We start from the raw sequence: 17,866 nt of genomic DNA on the forward strand, positions 1-17,866 counted from the left end.
TATAATTTAAACAGTCCTTTGATTTTAATCCCGTTTCTCGTGTAGGGAATCATTGCCAGGGTGAGAGTGTAACATTGCAAAGCAGCTGTAGTTGATTTTCTGGGGTAATTACAATAAGCAAATCCAATCTCAAAGAGAATGTACATCAGGTGTTATATACACAAGGGGTCACACACAGTGATATCACTCCGATCAATATCTACAGGTAAGGCTGGCATCAAAGAGCTATTTCACTGTTACACTACATTGATAATAATAATAAAAATAATAAGGCTCCTCACTCCACACCCCTGTTTACCCAGTCATAAGTAGGACCTCGGATGTTTATCGATTGGCGTAAATATCTGATTTTCTGGGGGATAATAATCCCTTAAAAAAAGAATTTGGTCACTCATTCCACGGCTGTTTGTGGGACTTTGCTGTGCGCAATTGGCTGCTGTGTTTCGCCCACAACATACACAGTCAATCCCAGTTCACAGTATATTCTGTGAAGCGCTCTGAGACCTGACCAGCGCTATATCAAATGCAAGGATTATTATTATTCTAAGGCAACAATACATTATGTTTACACAGAGCCTTTCTCGGTGGGAGGACATTCCAAGGTGCTGGAACTCTGAGACAAAGGCACCAAGAAAGCAAAGAAGAAAACACATTGAAGTGTAGACAGAGTGAATTTCCTTCTACACAGCTCAGCAATACTTTCCTTCATTGCAAACTTTGCTAATTTCCACTGACCTTCTGGGCGCTTCACAGGTTGAGCAAAAGTGTTTTGCTGTCAAGCAATGAGATTTATGATTTCTGATATTCCGAGGTAAACAACAATGGGATAATTAGCCACTAATTTCAACTTCCATAGAATCTGTGCTGTATCATTCGGTGTTTCTAAGGTTCTTTAAAATGTGCCTAATCATTATTTGATGTGGGCGTTTATTTTAACTTTTCTGTACAATGGTACCAAGTGTCACCTGTAACTTGATTCGAAGGGAGTTTAACACAGTTCAATCACTTTTCCATGACAATTGCATTTTTTCACAGTGCAATGCAATCCACAATTGCATTTTTCTCTGTAATTTTCCAGTTGAGAATGATGTCACTTCCATACAACCACATACTCACACTCAAGACACTATTTAAAGAGCTGCACTCTTCAGCTCAAGCCACCAGAGCATCACAGAGTAAAGTACAATTACTGCTCGAGGGATCTGAGAGAACATGGCCAGCAAAGTAGCAATCATTGTGTTGCTGGGCATTGCTCTGTGCCTCATATCTACTGACGGTGAGTAGTCATTCATTAAGCAAACAGCTCAGGACGGCAACACAAAAATCCCGGGGATTTCTGACGTAACGGCTGTTCAATCCAATCCCACCCGGGCTCTGGATTCATTTTATTTCTGTAGCATTTTGAGAACTGCCCAGAATTTGGCAAATTGTCAAGCGCCTCGGCCTTTACTCTGAACTCGGTCTCCCGCAGTTCAACAGCAACAACAGCAACAACAACAGCAGCAGCAACGACGACGACGACAACGATCAAAAAATGCCAGTTGCATTGACACAGTGACTTTCACGTCAGGAAGAGGCATCCCAAGGCGTCGGACAGTCAGGGATTTGGACCCGAGCTGGGGATTGGGTTCAGGAGAGTGGGGGAGTAGGAGGGCGGGGAGGGTGGAGGGGTTAGGAGGGTGTCCGAAGGCGCGGTTGGTCAAGGAGGAGGGTCTTGAGACGTGACTTGAAGGAGGAAGGGAGGGAGGGGGCGAGGCGGAGGGACTGTGGGATGGAGTTCCAAGGGCTGGCGGCAGAGAGGCTGAAGGCCTGACTGCCGATGGTGGAAAAGGCCGCCCGGATTCAGAGAAAAAACTTACAGAGAAAAAGCTAAGGCTCTGTTTGTGGGATTGTGAATGTGACAGAGAGCGAGAGAGTCAGTCCCTATCCACGGCGCAATTCCTCCCTCTGCATTTATTTGCCTCACAAATCATTCTGATTTGCAAATGTGGTTGTTAAAGGCTAATTGATTGTTTTAATCTGTTTTTCCCAGCTGTTGTTCGCCTTCCCAGGCAGAGACGTTGCAGATGTTTTAACCTGGCCAATAATTTATCGCCTGACATGAGGATCAAGAACGTTAAAATATTTTTCAAGCAGGGTTTATGCTCAAAGGTGGAGATCGTGTAAGTCATTATCAACCTCAGGAACTATCACAGCTTCACGTATTGTGTGTGAAACTTCACTCTATTTGAGTGGAAAAAGTCACCTCCGACTAATAACGGTTTCATCTCACTTTATTATAGAGTCAACTTGAACAGTGGCAGGAGAATGTGCTTGAACCCTGACTCCAAAATGGGGAAGAAAATGATTAATTTCATGAAAACGTAAGTTTAACAGTCAGGGTTTTAAGGAATGATACTTAAATTAAAAATTAAAGTGTGGCCTGTTTGCTTTGCATATATATATATAATTTAAGTAATAAACAACTTCATATCAGACAGGTAAGGGTGGTGTGAAATCAGTATTAATGGGAGTGCTTAATTTGCAGGGTGCCCTAATTATTATTGTTAAAATAATCTATTTTTTAAATAAACCCTAATAATAATAGTAATAATCCTTGCATTTGATATAGCGCCTTATCATGTGGTTGAGACGTGACAAAGCGCTTCACAGAACATATTGTAAAATAGTGTGACTGTGTATTTTGAAGGCGAAACAAATTGCAAAATTTTTTGTTTCTTTCCAGCAAACCTCGTTCTAACTGAATTGGCCACTGAATGGCTCTGGACACAAAACGGTGCACGTCGTCGCAAGGTCTTGTTCTACTTTGGATACAAATCCCGAAAGAGCGCACGTAGATTGCTAAATAAACATAGAAGATGGATTAGAATACTGGATTTCTAGATGTGATGTTTCTTGCAGATTGTGCAATGCCTTTGCTTAGGTTTCTCAGCATCCTTTATGTCTGAGCCTTGTATAAATATGACCCAATTGTTATGTAAATGATGTTGAAAAACTATGTCTTATTTGGTTCCGAATGCATCAACAATTGAACTTTTGATTCTGTTGATATTATTTCAACACTATTTAGTTCCAATGTAGATGGCTGTGAACTTTTGGTATATATTTTCTGTACCTTTTCTAGGATGTTTTCATAATAAAAAATAGCGCCTATTTTATGTTGCCTATTTCAATACTCCTTCCTCATCCCTTACTTGTAGCGACTGCAATGAATTGTCAACTAAAACGTGAACTTAACACTGTTGCAGATTGCAATTTAATGCACTTTACATTGATATATTGCCTTTAAGGAAGGCTTTGAAAGTGACTGAGTGACATAAACACATGGTTTCGATACCATTGACCACTCTATCCTCCTCCGCTGTGGGACGTCCTCCCAACATGAAATGACACATGTCATTTTGTTGTTGTTGTTGTTCTTTCAGAGCTGCTAATCAACATAACAAGTTCACATTGAGTGCATATATCTTTCCTTGTCCGTTTCTGTTCAGAAAGACAACATGAAGTTGAAAATTTGCAGAACAAATAAAGAACATTGGGTATATAAGAACATAGGAACAGGAGGAGGCCATTCAGCCCCTCGATCCTGTTGCGCCATTCTATAAGATCATGGCTGATCTGTACCTCAACTCCCAATTAAATAAATAATAAGGGGGAAGGACAGTATTCAAGGTTAAGACCAGAAAGAAAAAATATCCACCAGCAGATTTCTGCTGAATTACTTGTCACTTCCAACTACAAATCTTACGAATCTTTCCACTCGGTCATAAAAATAAAATACCCCCCAAATAACTTATCTTAAACAGCTAACTGCCACCCTCGCTATCAAAGAGAAATCAATGGGATTGTGTAAGTCATTTGGCACTTCCGTTTGATCAGCCGAGTGTCTCGCGACTCCCATCACTGGGCTTTACAAGTATCCAAACCAGACCGAGTGTCTCACATGCACACACCGCCGTCACTGAGTGTTCTTCTGAGTTCACCCTCTCAATCCCATTGAGTATTTTTGGGATCTCCTGCGAGTTGGTGCGTTGTGAAAATGAAAGAGCCTCCAGCTTCTTTACTCATTATTCATAATAAAAATAATAATAATAAACCTTGCATTTCATACAGCGCCTCATCACGTCTTCGAGACCTCTCAAAGCGCTTCCTTTGATGCACTGTGAAGTGAATTGACTGTGTATTTTGTGGGCGGAAACGCGGCAGCCAATTGTGCACAGTCCTCACAGCTCGTCCTTCTGACACGGTAGATTGCTTTCCTCTTGCACTGTATCTAGGGCCTGGGTACCTGCCTCATGTTGTACACCCAGACTTCTACTCACTGCTGGATATACTCTCTGGGGTTCTGTGCTCAACTCGACACTATCGTTGCTGGTGAGGTTTGAACCCACGGGAACCGAGCAAATGTTGTTAGCGTAGGCACGAAAGGTGACAGAACCGTCCGCACCTGACAACTAGAGATCCATTAGCCGGATCTCAAGAATTAGAAAAATGATAGTCGATTATTAAAAAAGAATCAATCCAATGCAGTCCTGTAGCTCAGCGGTTAGAGCCCTCGCCTCGCCAGCGAGAGGACCTGGGTTCGATCCCCGGGCAGGGAGAAACCTTGGGCAAGTTTCCTTACTCCACACACACACGCCTCTGTTTACCAACAGTCAGTAGGAACCCAGTTGTAGTCGATTGGTGGATCGCTTTCAAGAGGTAATAATTCCTTCAAAATAAACAAAAATAATTTGGTCACTCAATCCACGGCTGTTTGTGGGACATTGCTGTGCGCAATTGGCTGCCGCGTTTCGCCCACAAATATACAGTCAATTCACTTTACAGTGTATCCTGTGAAGCGCTTTGAGACGTCTCAAAGACGTGATGGGGCGCTGTGTCAAATGCAGAGATTATTATTATTATTATTATTATTATTTCATCAAAGCTGCTGTAATTGTCATTGATCAGCCATCACTTCTGAATGGTTGGTTAACCTGTTCTGCTAATAATTAAGGATAGTATTTTAACGCAAGATGTAACTTTTCTCCAGAAATCTTGGTTTTCTTTCGTAAACACCACTGGCCCATTTTGAGCTGTTGTTGGAACAGAATTGCATTGCCACCTTGTGGTGATGTATAATACATATTAACATTTCTCTTCTCAAATTTCAAACGTAGAACTGATTACGCAGCAAATTCTAAAACTCACCAGAACTATTCACATCATTCCCGGAATCTCTGAACGAACTGCTGTGTTGAACGTAATTACCGACTTTTCAAAAAAACTGGTGCAGATTTCATTATTTTTATACTCTGTTATTATATAATAATATAATAATAGTAATAATGATCCCTGCATTTGATATATCGCTTTTCACGTCTTCTCGACATCTCAAAGCGCTTCACAGAATACACTGTAAAGTGAATTGACTGTGTATTTGTGGGCAAAACGCAGCAGCCAATTGCGCACAGCAATGTCCCACAAACAGCCGTGGGTTGAAGTGACCAATTTATTATTGTTTTTCTTCTTGAGGGATTGTTATCAGGCTCGTGTGTGTGGAGTAAGGAAACTTGCCCAAGGTTTCGCCCTGACCCGCCCGGGAATCGAACCCAGATCTCTGGCTTGCGAGGCGAGTGCTCTAACCGCTGAGCCACAGGACTCCACAATTATCAACAATTAAACAAACAAATTATGCCCTTACAGGTCAGGAGGACATCCAGAGGCGTTGGACAAAAATGATGTTCAAAAGTTTGCAAGTTAACATTTCACAGCTACAAAACCCTTTTGAGTGCGTTGGTTAGATTATTAATAGGTCATTGCTAATGCTTCCCCATCAGTCCAGTTGGCTGAGGCATTGTCCAGTGAGAAACTCTACTGTACAGATCTGCAGATCCAGGTTATTATAACAATAATAATAATAATAATATCAGTTGATACAGCGCCTTAACACATTGTTGAGACGTCTCAAAGCGCTTCACGGAACCTATTGATTCAGAGTCAAGAGAGTTACCACTTGACCAAGTCTGACATTAGGACATATAGCATTGAAATATCTCAAAACTCTTCACTGTAAATAACTATCAAGTGTAGTGACTGTGTAATTATAGGCACACTTGGCCGGCAATTCGCCGTCTTGTTGTTACAATATTAATTTCTCAGCCTTTTTCTGAAACAAAACTTTTTAAACAAAGTCGTTCAGTGTCGGTGGTTATCTTCTGCTTTCAGAATTTTTGAAAGGCAGAACATCATTCAACCCACACGCCAAGGACGAAACGTTACACGAGCCGCATTTCATCGGTGGGAATTTCCAATTCCATTGTCACCTCTGAAGTCACCCAAGTGTCTTGGCAAATCTAACCACAGCACCTATATAAAGCGCTTGATTGCTTCCCTCCAGACAAAACATCGCTCGCTCGTACCTAAAGCGGAAACAGAAGTCATTCGGCAGAAAATGTCTAGCAAAGCCTCATTCGCCGTGTTGTCAATCATTGCCTTGTGTCTGGCGTGCGTCCAGGGTAAGATATATCTGATCGTTATAACTGGTGAATTGCACTTTGGTTGATTTGGCTGCTCTGTGGGAAACACTAAGGTGTTAAGTCAAAAATAGAAGCAGTTTCTCATCTGATCAGAAATCGAATTTGGGGGTTTGCAAACCCCCATCTCTGACTTGTACCACAGGAGAAACCTAACACTTTTCTTTTCTGCAGCTCAACCTCTTTTGCATAAAGGGAGACGTTGCAAATGCATCAACACCATCAACCGGTTACATCCTTCAATGAGAATCAACAATGTTAAAATCTTGGTCCAACAGGATTATTGTCCAAACGTGGAGATCATGTAAGTCATCACTTCTGTGTTCCTCTCGTGTGAAAGAGACGTTCACGCGGGGAAGTGAAGTCATCTTCAATTACGCTCTTCTCTTATCTCACCTTCTAGCGTCAATCTGCAAAATGGCAACAAAATCTGCTTGAACCCAACGTCAGTGATCGGAAAGAAAATCATTAACCTGATGGAGCTGTGAGTACATTGTTCATCCTTGATATAAATGGCTTTCCCTTATCGGGTAATAATAATAATAATACTCCCTGCATTTGATATAGTGCCTCATTACATCATCGAGGCATCTCAAAACGCTTCACTGTAAACTGTAAAGTGGCACGACTCTGTATTTTGTGGGCAAATGTGACAGTCCAAATTGCAGACGGCAATGTCCCACAAACAGCTATGAAGTGAACAATTAATTCTATTTGAGGGACTGTTGGCCAGGACACGGGGAGAAACTTCTGTAAGATATAGTCTTATGAAAATCCCTTCAGAAAGTGGCTCTTCTGACTCTGAGCCGCAGGGTTTACGAAAGAAAAATGTTTCAAAAGTTTTACAGAGAGTTAAAAATATATATTAATCACATAAACGCTGTTTTATCATAATTAATAATAGTTTACCCTATATCTTTTTTTGTATCATATCAAATAAAAAGTGCAAGTATTTTAAAATGTTCAAATCAAACTACGAGCACTGTATTTACAGTCACCTCAGTATTATTCTGTAACTCTGCCACAAATATTTACATCAAAACATTCCCTCTCTCCACAGCAAAAAGAACGAATAAACTGAATGAACAAAAATAATGTTACCGGCCGCAACAGTTAACACGGAACAAATTGAACGAGACTGAGAAATGGGAACAGTTATTCTGCGTGACACGGAAATATGAAGACACAATATTTTGTTTTGCTATTTACAGTTTTTAAGCTTATATAATTTTTTCATTGTGGATCTCACAAATCCTAAACTAGGAGACCAAACACCCAATAATCTTCCAAATGACTCAACGCGCTCACAATGTTTCATCATTTCAGTAATAAAGGGCTGATTGATGGCACTGAAGCCGATCTCCCAACCGTGACTTGATGAAGCGTTATATGAAGTTTTCGTGATATTAGTTAGAAACCGACTAAAAAAAAATGTTCGGTTTTTTTTGGATGCCACATCAAAATGTTGTCTCTGAAGGCTGCTTTGCAAGTTTCCGCTTTAAACAGCCGGATTGATGGTCTCCGAGTTTAAAAAAAAGCTATTTCGGGAGTCAAGATGTGGTATTATAAATCGGTATATTGATAATGGCATCGATTAGTTCTCAAAATTGTGTCGCGCTTTGCTAGTGTGGATTGTCGCCAAACATTGCCTAACCAGAAGGTTACTTGTGAGTTTGGTCCAGTCGTCAATTTTTTTTTATATAGCAATTTTAAAGGCATTTACGCGAAAAAAAAAAGCGGGGGGGGGGTGTGGGGGTGGGAGTGCGGGGTGGGGGGGAATACAGCTATTTTTAATTACTTTCCGAATCACGGTAAAGTTTTCATTACGTCATTTAGAGACAGCTCTAAAAATGAGTATCGTTTGCTCGGGTATGACAAGAAGCAGAGATGTTTCTGATGGCGGTTGCACATCGCTGAAACGTTCTATTTCTTTACGCGTCGCCGTGCAGGATTCTTTTAATGTGTCGGCCAATAAAAAAATACAAGAACGACCGCACGTTGCCCCGAGTGTGTTTTCACTTCTAACAAAGAATCGATAAAGCGCAATATTAAACACTGTCAAAACTGTCTCGCGGAAGCTTCAGCCGATAACCAGCGCAGGGATGTCCACTCGGAGGGGGAATGGGTGGAATTCTCAGCTTGGTTTGGAGACCCTTGAGAACGGTGACGGGATTTCGTGTGTGTCAGACGCCCGGCCGACTGACAACAACAACAACAACAAAAAAAAATAGCTGTCAGCACCTGACATCTGCTTGGGCTTGTGAGTCAGACGTCTGTGGGCTTTGAACGCACAATTCTAAGCCAACACTTGAAATGCAAAGCTGCGCTTTCATGCTGTGAAACTATTTTCTACTCATCACCGTTTTTCTTGAGTAACCGTTCCCCTTTCAATCCCTCCGTCGACGATAAGAATAATCATAATACTTACATTAGATATAGCGCCTTATCGCGAACTTGAGACATCTCAAAGCGCTTCACAGGATACACTATGGGTTTTACACGGTGAACTCGTAATTATGAAACCGGTCGCAGTATTTGCCGACACCAAGATTGTTTGGAGATGATAAAAGTGATACTAAGTTAGATGAGTAATACAATTATGAATCACTGGGTTATGAATGAGCTCATGAACAATTAAAGAAGAAAATAATCGACTACAAAACTAGGCATTGCAGCAGCTGTGGGATCTAACAGTCACTGGGAATAGTCTGGTGTTGGGGCAACTCTTTCCTCATGCGATTTGTACTATTCTACACATTCCTGTGAATGGCATAACAAATGTCATCTCCTTCAGATAGCCAACAGCCCTGAAACCTTCTCATAGACCACATTAGACTGATACTAATATTAATAATCCTTGCGTTTCATAGAGTGTCTGATCACGTCTTCGCGACGTCTCAAAGCGCTACACAGATTGTACTGTAAAGTATAGTGACTGTGCATTTTGTGGGCAAAACGCGGCAGCCAATTGCGCCCAGCAGCGGCCCCACAGACAGCCGTGGATTGAAGTGCCCAATTTGATTATGATCAGTGAGGGTGGCCAAAAAAATATATATCACATCATCAAACTCCTTGTCAAAAGAAATTTTAACTTGTGTGTTTGCAGTTTTAGTTCGTGGCAATGTAACATTTACCAGCGTAACTTCTTTAACTTGTGTTGCCTCTATTCATACAAAATGATATTGGTGAAGAGCATTTCACGTCGAGAGGACGTCCCAAGGTGATTGTTTATTCATATCATATTGAATGTGCAAACAAGGAATTTCTGACATGAAAATAGTTGTAACTCGTAAGTCAGACTGGAAGATGAACCATCTCTTCGAGTGGCTTCATTTCCGTCTCTTTAACGCACTGGTTTCAGGTTCAGTGGAAGGCAATACTCAAAACTAAGCAAAGTACAATAACTTACAATAACTAACCAGCAATAACTTCTGAACTGTTGACTTGCGGGAAGATAAAGGTGCAACTTCAGTGGGGAAAAAACCGTCACTTCACACCTCTCGTCATCTCTGCCGCAGCATTTAATCACGTGTGTGAAACCGTAAAGGCCAAACCACGCTTTCCTTCCCTCGTCTGTGCAGGAGAGTGATCAGGAGCGGGGAGAGTTGAGGAGGGGAGAGGAGAGGGGGGAAGAGGCGAGGGGAAGAGGGGAGTGTTGTGGTGGAAAGAAGCACGATGGCAAGCGAGCGACAGTAATAATCCTTGCATTTGACACAGCGCCTGATCACGTCTTCGAGACGTCTCAAAGCGCTTCACGGGATACACTGTAAAGTGAATTGACCGTGTATTTTGTGGACAAAACTCGAGAGACAATCGCGCACGGCAGTGATGTGATAAAGATGTGATAAAATGCTACATCAAATACAAGGATGATTATTGTCTGTTGTTTTTTCACCCCCTCTCTTGTCTGTTCCTCGGCCCTTGTCTGATGTTGAGGTCTGGTTTAGGGTTTCTCTGTCTGTTGATCGGAAGCTGAATGTAGGGCATAAAAGTAGAGGTGAGGTAGCGGGTTATTTTTAAGGCTAAATTGTCTGCACTCGGGTTATGCATTGTCACGTAATCTGGCAGATAGTGCAAGGTTTTAGAAGATGTCAAATGAATTGAGCTTCAAACAATAAAATGGTATTTACTTGCTATTTCATTTCATTTGTTTGCCAAATATTTTTGTGGCTACTGTGTATTCTCTTGGTAATAATAGCAATCATAATCCTTGAATTTGACACAGCCAACGGCTTACCACGTCGTTCAGACGTCTCAAAGCGCTTCACTGGATATTCTGTAAAGTGTGGTGACTGCGTGTTTTGATGGATTGGATCGCGGGAAGGGGAGAGAAGGAGGAAAGCACCAAAAAAAAAAACTACTTCCAAAGCTGGAAGTGGACAATTATCAGAAAAAAATCTGACGATAAAAAAAATCATGTTTTATTTTGTGGGACTTTAACTTTTGCTTTTCTTGTGAATCGCAGATGGTGATATGTTGACAAACCACTGGGGTTCCCCAGTCACGAACAACATTTGGCTAACACCTTTCGTGCAGTGACCCTTTCTATCTGTTGTACTTCTTTCTTTCAATAAGAAAACAAACACAACAGTCGAAACTGAAAGGGAGAGAAGTTTGTTTTGGGTGGTGGGGAGGGGTTGTGTTATCAGGGAATTATTCTGTGGGTGTGGAACGCACCATGTGAGCGTACTTACCATGTCAAAGTCGAGGATTAGCTTTCCCTTTCCTTCACAGGTTGTTGTAACCAGTAAAGAAGAAAACATACTTTTCACAATTAATAATAATGGGATTCTCTCAGAATATTCTACTTTTGTAATAATAACAATCTTCGCATTTGATACGGCGCCTCATCACGTCTTGGAGACGTCTCAAAGCGCTTCACAGGATATACATCAAGTAAATTGACCGTATATTTTGTGGGTGAAACGAGGCAGCCAATTGCGCACAGCAGCGTCCAACAAACAGTCGTGGATTGAAGTGACCAATTTATTTATTTTTTCTTGAGGGATTATTATCAGGTGCGCGTGTGGGTGTGTGTGGGTGTGGAGTAAGGAAACTTGCCCAAGGTTTCGCCCTGACCTGCCCGGGAATCGAACGCAGGTCTCTGGCTTGCGAGGCGAGTGCTCTAACCGTTGAGCTACAGGACTTACGGCTGATTCGTTTACAGTCTCCAAACCTTTCTCAAAACCTGCCGATTGTCACCTGCGTTCACTCTTCTCCACTGTTAAGCTCTCTGATACTATGCCACAGCGTGAAGGGCGCTATATAAATGCAAGTGATTGTTGTTGCATTCGCCGCAGGGAACAATATTACAAGCCTTGACAGGGACTGGTTCCTGAACAAACAGGATGATCACCGGCAAGAAAAACAAGAGTCCCCCAAACACTGGTTGTTTTACCCAAATCTGTTCTTTCATCAGCAAATGATAATCCATCTCTGCGACACCATAAACAGCCGTCAGTTTAACACGACATTCCAGCCACCAGCCAAGGGAACAAAAACACTATGGGGGCCATCTGGCATAAAACACGATTAAAACAGATAGTTTTGAGATGCCATTGGCAAACTGTTAACTTGTTAGTGTTCTTTATTGCTCTGCATCAGTGTCTGCTTTTTTTAAAATCTGTTATCCGTCAATATGATAATAATTTGGCCACTCAATCCACGGCTGTTTGCGGGGACGCTGCTGTGCGCAATTGGCTGACGCGTTTCACCCACAAAATACACAGTCAATTTTACTTTACAGCGTATCCTGTGAAGCGCTTTGAGACGTCTCGAAGCTGTATCAAATGTAAGGATTATTATTATGATAACAAGACTCATATCACCAACCAGCAATGGGGATGTTAATGCAGTCCAGGCTTTTTTTAGTCTGACTTCAGGGACCCTGTGTTAGACACAAACATTAAGTAATTTGCTATTTAACCACCAGTTCCCCAATTTAAACAAACTTTAGTGATAACAAGACTTCTGCAGCAACGGGAAAGTTGAAATAATCTGAGATGAATATTCACTTCTGTTTTCTTTTAGATGGTGCATCAAGTTCCTTTTTCTTGTTGTGCTTCTAACATGACACAGGTGATTTTAAAGGCATTAATTAAGGCCCAACACATAGTGATGAGATGTTACACTGAGGCCCCATCTACCTGTTCAGGTGGAAGTTAAAGATCACATGGAGAAGGCAGTTTCTCTTTCTCTCTCTCTCCCGGGTTCCTGCCCTACAATCCCCCAAATAAAATTGGTCACTCACTTCACGGCTGTACGTGCGACATTGCTGTGCGCAAATTAGCTTCCGTGTTCACCTACAAACGGAGTTAGTTATTATATAGATTTACGATACTTAAAAATTGAGATATTTTTCATTTGTCTGCATTTTGTGCGCAATTGGCTGCCGCGTTTCGCCCATTAAAGTACACAGTCACTCCACTTGACAGTATATTCTGTTAAGCGCTTTGAGACGTCTCGAAGACGTGATAAGGCACTGTATCAAATGCCAGGATTATTATTACTATTACTATTATTAGTTGCTTTAATTAGCAAATCATACCTGACTCGATTTCTAACAAATATATTTTCGTGGTTGCTTCATTTCGCTTGTTTTCATTAATTTTATGACTGTGCATTTCTAACTCGACTTTTCCTCCTTAATTTGTTTTTNGTTTCCTCTTTTTTTAAAATGGGATTTTTTTTTTTAGAAGCTCTAAATGGTGAGTTCAGAAACAAAAACTAAAAGAAAACTGTGGGTTTCCCAGAAAGGCTCGAGATAAACTTTCTTGAGGAATTTTTATAACCGCATAAACCACATTTCTGATGTTTAAGTTCACTATATAAACATCAGGACACTGACTTCATCTATACTGTCAAGAAGGAAGAGCCAAGGAGAAGTGTGAGGATCCGATTGAGAGATGGTCAGTAAAGTGATAATCCTTGCACTTGTTGCTGCGTGTTTGATCTTTGCAGAAGGTAAGAGATAGACTGTAAAAAATAATATTATTATTTCTGCTACTTCCTTAACTTTCACCCACAAAGTACACAGGCGATTCGGAGGCTTGATAAGGAACGATATCAAACGCGAGTATGATTATTAATATTATGATTATCATTATTATAATAACCTTGCATCAATAAAACCAGATATTGATGCAAAACATAGCACGGTGTGTAACAAAAAAAAGACTGCAATGAATTTCGACTGGAGCATCCTTGTCAGCTCTTTGACTCTGGTTGTCAACACTTTGTGGCTGTCACTCCCGGGAAGCACTGATTTTATACACAGCTGAGTAAACGGCGTTCATCTGCTGTACCATTCAATAATAATAATAATAATAATAATAATCCTTGCATTTTATGCAGCGCCTTAAGCCCTCGCCCTGATTCTGTGGATGTTTGTTGACAAGCAAACTGAACGTCAGTAAATCAAAATGTGCCTCGAGTTCAGCTGCTTCCCTTAGAACCAAAAGTGAAAGTGCGATTAGGAGAGAGAGGTCAGAATGAGCCTCACCGCGACATTGACATTGTGTTGAAGGAATGTGTGTTTGTGGCAGAACCTACAGGAAAAGCAGATTTTTGCCATCATACAAAGCAATCTGCCTCCTTTATTCAGAGCTTAATAATAAAAGACATCAATCAGCACAACTCTAAGAGAATAAATGCCATTACAAATAGAGCGATGGTAATAGTACAGTATACTTGGAATCAGTGCTTTCACATCAGGAGGGCATCTCAAAGCCCTTCACAGGATATTTACTGTAAAGTTGTTGAGATGTCTCAATAATAAGAAATCATGCCCAGATTGACAGAGTTCAACGACCTTTCGATTTAACGAGACTTATTTAACACGAGACTGAAAATAAAGTAAGATAACCAAACTTAACGGAAGTGCAAGTGTAATCTTAGCAACTCCCACTTTTAAAGCATTTTAAGTGATGAAAATAAAGTCCCTCTGTATTTTTCTCAGCTGCAGCTTCACCCTTCACAAGCCGTCTGAAACGGTGCCGTTGCATTCAAACAATCGATGCAATCGACCCCAGGGATATCAAGCTCGTTAAAATCCTCCCACAGCGCACCTCCTGTGATAAATTGGAGATCATGTAAGTGAACTCGGATTAAACATTACAGACCTGAAATTCCACTTGTTCTGAGTCCATAACAACAACAACGACTGACATTTACACAGCGCCTTTCACGTTAGGACGTCCCAAGGCGCTGGACATCAAGAGGTCGATGGCATTGATTTATGGATCTATTTTGATGGCCGACCAAAAGGTTCACTTTTAAACACTTGTAAATTGTGTTGTATTGTTTAATTTTTAGAGTCATCAAAAATGGCAAGAAGCTATGTTTGAATCCTAACTCCGCCATGGGAAGGAAACTTGTGGGTTTCTTTCATTTGTAAGTGCAATACAATATTTATTCTTTTATTTCGAGTAGTTTAGAGGTACTTAAGAAATGCACTTTGCTACATCAATGGAACTAACATTAATTTAACAAAAAACATTTGAAGCGGAGCTCACACATGCTGTAGATCGTGTTATCTTTTCAAATTAATTTTCACATTTCCAATTGTGTGGATGTATAATAATCATTTGATGTCACGGGTTAACATTTAAAGTCTCTCGTTTACAGCATTGTATAAATAACTTACTTTTATTCCACCCTTAATTCGTTGTCTGTGGCAGAAATAAAACGTCTGTTCTTAATGAACTACACATTAGTGATGATCTCGATACATCAATAATTACTGTCCCAAAAAGAATTCATGCTCTTTCCCTGTATTACTTGGAATTCATATCTTACAATAATAACAAATGATAATTATTTTCTTCCACAGTAAAATGAAGAATCCACAGGGATGACACGATGTGCCTAATGCAGCAATGGACCAATAGATAACTTTCCATTCCTATCTGACAATCGCCCCTAAACCATTCTATTATTAACGCTTGAAATAATTCGACCAGCGGTAATCACAGGAGTTGCTTTCTGACAGGTTAACTGCAAACTGAAGATTGGGTGTTTAAGAGTTAATTCTATATAATGACACAAAATGTATTCAATCTGATTGAAAGGTATCACGTCAAAGTCTCACCGTTTCCCATGTGTTGATAAATTGTCCATCCTTACAATAGAATAATAATCCTTTCGTTTGACTTGGTACCTTAGGACGCCGTCAAGACATCTCAAAACGCTTCCCAGAATTTCACTGTAAAGTGGTGCGACTGTGTATTTGTACACAGCAATGTTCCACAAACAGACTTGACTAGATCTGGGGGAATTTGGCCAGGACACTACAACAACAACAACAACAAGATTCCATTTATAGAGCGCCTTTCACGTCGGGAGGACGTCCCAAGGCGCTGGACAGTTGGGTCAGGACCCGAGCATTGGGGGGGAAACGGTCAGGGTGAGGGGAGAAACTCCCTTGTCCTTTCCAATAATCCCAATTGGATCTTTACCATCCAAATCTAACACGACCAGACCTCAATTTAATGTCTCAATGTCTCCTTAAAGACATTGGGTTTAGTTTAGTTTTCCCTCGATTGTTCTGCTAGTACAATGAACCCAAAAGGGCATGAAATATTTATACTAGCAGATAAAGTTGACCAACATATTTTGTAAGCAGTGTTACACAGTATCTTGAAACTCGATCCTGTCAACTGTGAAATGTAATCTTGGCATCCTGACATTTCACGCAAATCACCTTATTTTAATACATCTCGTAAATACTGGGTTCTATTGGCTGCCGCATTTCACCCAAAATACAGTCGATCCACTTTACAATATATCCTGTGAAGCGGTTTGAGACGTCTCAAACACATGATAAGGCACTATATCAAATGCAAGGGTTATTATTATACAGTTTGTATAAAGCAGCAAGCAGAGAGGAGAGGGAATATGATATCATATCAGGAATGAACATGCAGCAGTCCCTGCTCCCCACTTATGTGTTGGAAAATATTTAGGAGAGATTATGGGAACAACCAAAATGCCAAGTCAGTACTTTGGAAAATCTGATGTCATATTAAGAGAAACTCTTGTAAATGCCAATCAGATTTGTTAACTGCACCTGTTATTCTTTAAATCACTATAACCTTTGTTCTAATAAATTGTGGTCAATTATTGTATTGCATAATTTCTGAGCTTTGCTGATTTGTGTATTTACACAATAAATCACTCTTTTAAGCATTTGGCTCTTGGAATTAATTTTTGAAGCGCTTTGAGACGTCTCGAAGACGCAATAAGGCGTTGTATCAAAAGCAAGGATTATTATGTCATTATGTTATGATATTATTATAAAACTTTCCACATTATATTATTAACTTTCCACGCACTGTGGTTCTGTGCTGCTTCCTAAATCCAAACCTGTCAACCATAACAGGAACTACGTTTTCCAGTCAATTGTGGAATTGAGAGTAGAACCAAAATCCTTCTGTAAAAATACATCCTTTATTTCTCTAGGCCTAGGTACTGAATTAATATTCAAATGTTTTGCATTTCCTGGTGCCCCCTTTAAAAAAAAGTCTCTCCACCTCGCCCCCTCCCTCGCCTCCTTCAAGACCCGTCTCCTCAAGACCCCCCTCTTTGACTATGCCTTCAGTCCCCTCCCTCCTCCACCCTCGCTGCTCAGTGTCTGAAAGCATCGCTGTTAAGGACATTAATTAAGTGAAAGGCATTATACAAGTGCAAATTGTCATGAGGTCAGCATGAAGTCATAGATTCAAACACTATAGCTCAATCTTTACATCGGGCCAATTCATGAACCCCAGATGTCTAAATTGTGCCTAACTGTCTCAACATACACAACATCGATTGGGTGTCGAAGATATAATTTCTTGTCGCCTTTATTCGCAGGTTTGTGCAATACTTTTTAACTACTGCATTTCTATTTGAATAAATACAGCAAACAAAAGTTTGAAATAGATATACAATTTATTGTCCCAAGCTGTGAGTAGGAAAAATACACCTGTGTATGGGAACAAGCAGACCCTATTTATGGAAAAAAAACATTGTACTACCAACTGCTATTCAATTTAAGCCAAAAGATTTACATAAGACATGACTTGAGAAGCCCTTGTTTACCAATCCATCCCAAATGTCATTGAAGAAGCTGCCTGGGTGGCTATAACTGTTAACTAGTGCAGATGTGATTGCTGGTTTGATCAGTGCACTTATAAAGAATGGTAAACAAGACTTATCTCAGTGCATCATATAGTGAAATCTGTAAAAAATAGGTTTAGTAGAGAACTAAAATATGTCCTTCTAACCTGAGTAGTGATCATTACTAAAGAAAGAAATCTGGAGAGGATTCGGTTTCCTGTAACCTACACTTTACCATAAATGACTCACGAGAA

General features: G+C 40.5%; 3 protein-coding genes across 3 annotated transcripts; all 3 read left to right on the forward strand.

The window, feature by feature from the left end:
• Positions 1 to 1,159: 1,159 nt before the first annotated feature.
• Positions 1,160 to 3,153, forward strand: LOC103183737 (alveolar macrophage chemotactic factor-like). Its single transcript, XM_007901383.2, has 4 exons — positions 1,160 to 1,276; positions 2,033 to 2,162; positions 2,283 to 2,363; positions 2,726 to 3,153. Exons 1-4 carry the CDS (start codon positions 1,213 to 1,215, stop codon positions 2,742 to 2,744), a joined length of 294 nt encoding a protein of 97 aa, XP_007899574.1. The 5' UTR covers positions 1,160 to 1,212; the 3' UTR covers positions 2,745 to 3,153.
• Positions 3,154 to 6,395: 3,242 nt separating this feature from the next.
• On the forward strand, positions 6,396 to 8,507 carry LOC103183736 (interleukin-8). The gene is made up of 4 exons (XM_007901382.2): positions 6,396 to 6,497; positions 6,690 to 6,819; positions 6,919 to 6,999; positions 7,576 to 8,507. Exons 1-4 carry the CDS (start codon positions 6,434 to 6,436, stop codon positions 7,589 to 7,591), a joined length of 291 nt encoding a protein of 96 aa, XP_007899573.1. The 5' UTR covers positions 6,396 to 6,433; the 3' UTR covers positions 7,592 to 8,507.
• A 4,768-nt stretch (positions 8,508 to 13,275) lies between these two features.
• Positions 13,276 to 16,699, forward strand: LOC103183735 (C-X-C motif chemokine 2-like). Its single transcript, XM_007901381.2, has 4 exons — positions 13,276 to 13,478; positions 14,473 to 14,605; positions 14,829 to 14,906; positions 15,346 to 16,699. Exons 1-4 carry the CDS (start codon positions 13,421 to 13,423, stop codon positions 15,368 to 15,370), a joined length of 294 nt encoding a protein of 97 aa, XP_007899572.1. The 5' UTR covers positions 13,276 to 13,420; the 3' UTR covers positions 15,371 to 16,699.
• The last annotated feature ends 1,167 nt before the right edge of the window (positions 16,700 to 17,866 follow it).

The sequence above is a fragment of the Callorhinchus milii genome, unplaced genomic scaffold (assembly GCF_018977255.1).
Source record: "Callorhinchus milii isolate IMCB2004 unplaced genomic scaffold, IMCB_Cmil_1.0 Scaffold13, whole genome shotgun sequence".
NCBI lineage: Eukaryota > Metazoa > Chordata > Chondrichthyes > Chimaeriformes > Callorhinchidae > Callorhinchus > Callorhinchus milii.

Coding starts and splice junctions, on each gene's coding strand:
- LOC103183737 (XM_007901383.2), top strand. CDS start 1,213: ATGGCCAGCAAAGTAGCAATCATTGTGTTGCTGGGCATTGCTCTGTGC. Junction 1,277..2,032: donor GTGCCTCATATCTACTGACG/GTGAGTAGTCAT, acceptor TGTTTTTCCCAG/CTGTTGTTCGCCTTCCCAGG. Junction 2,163..2,282: donor TGCTCAAAGGTGGAGATCGT/GTAAGTCATTAT, acceptor ACTTTATTATAG/AGTCAACTTGAACAGTGGCA.
- LOC103183736 (XM_007901382.2), top strand. CDS start 6,434: ATGTCTAGCAAAGCCTCATTCGCCGTGTTGTCAATCATTGCCTTGTGT. Junction 6,498..6,689: donor GTGTCTGGCGTGCGTCCAGG/GTAAGATATATC, acceptor TCTTTTCTGCAG/CTCAACCTCTTTTGCATAAA. Junction 6,820..6,918: donor TGTCCAAACGTGGAGATCAT/GTAAGTCATCAC, acceptor CTCACCTTCTAG/CGTCAATCTGCAAAATGGCA.
- LOC103183735 (XM_007901381.2), top strand. CDS start 13,421: ATGGTCAGTAAAGTGATAATCCTTGCACTTGTTGCTGCGTGTTTGATC. Junction 13,479..14,472: donor GTGTTTGATCTTTGCAGAAG/GTAAGAGATAGA, acceptor TATTTTTCTCAG/CTGCAGCTTCACCCTTCACA. Junction 14,606..14,828: donor TGTGATAAATTGGAGATCAT/GTAAGTGAACTC, acceptor TTTAATTTTTAG/AGTCATCAAAAATGGCAAGA.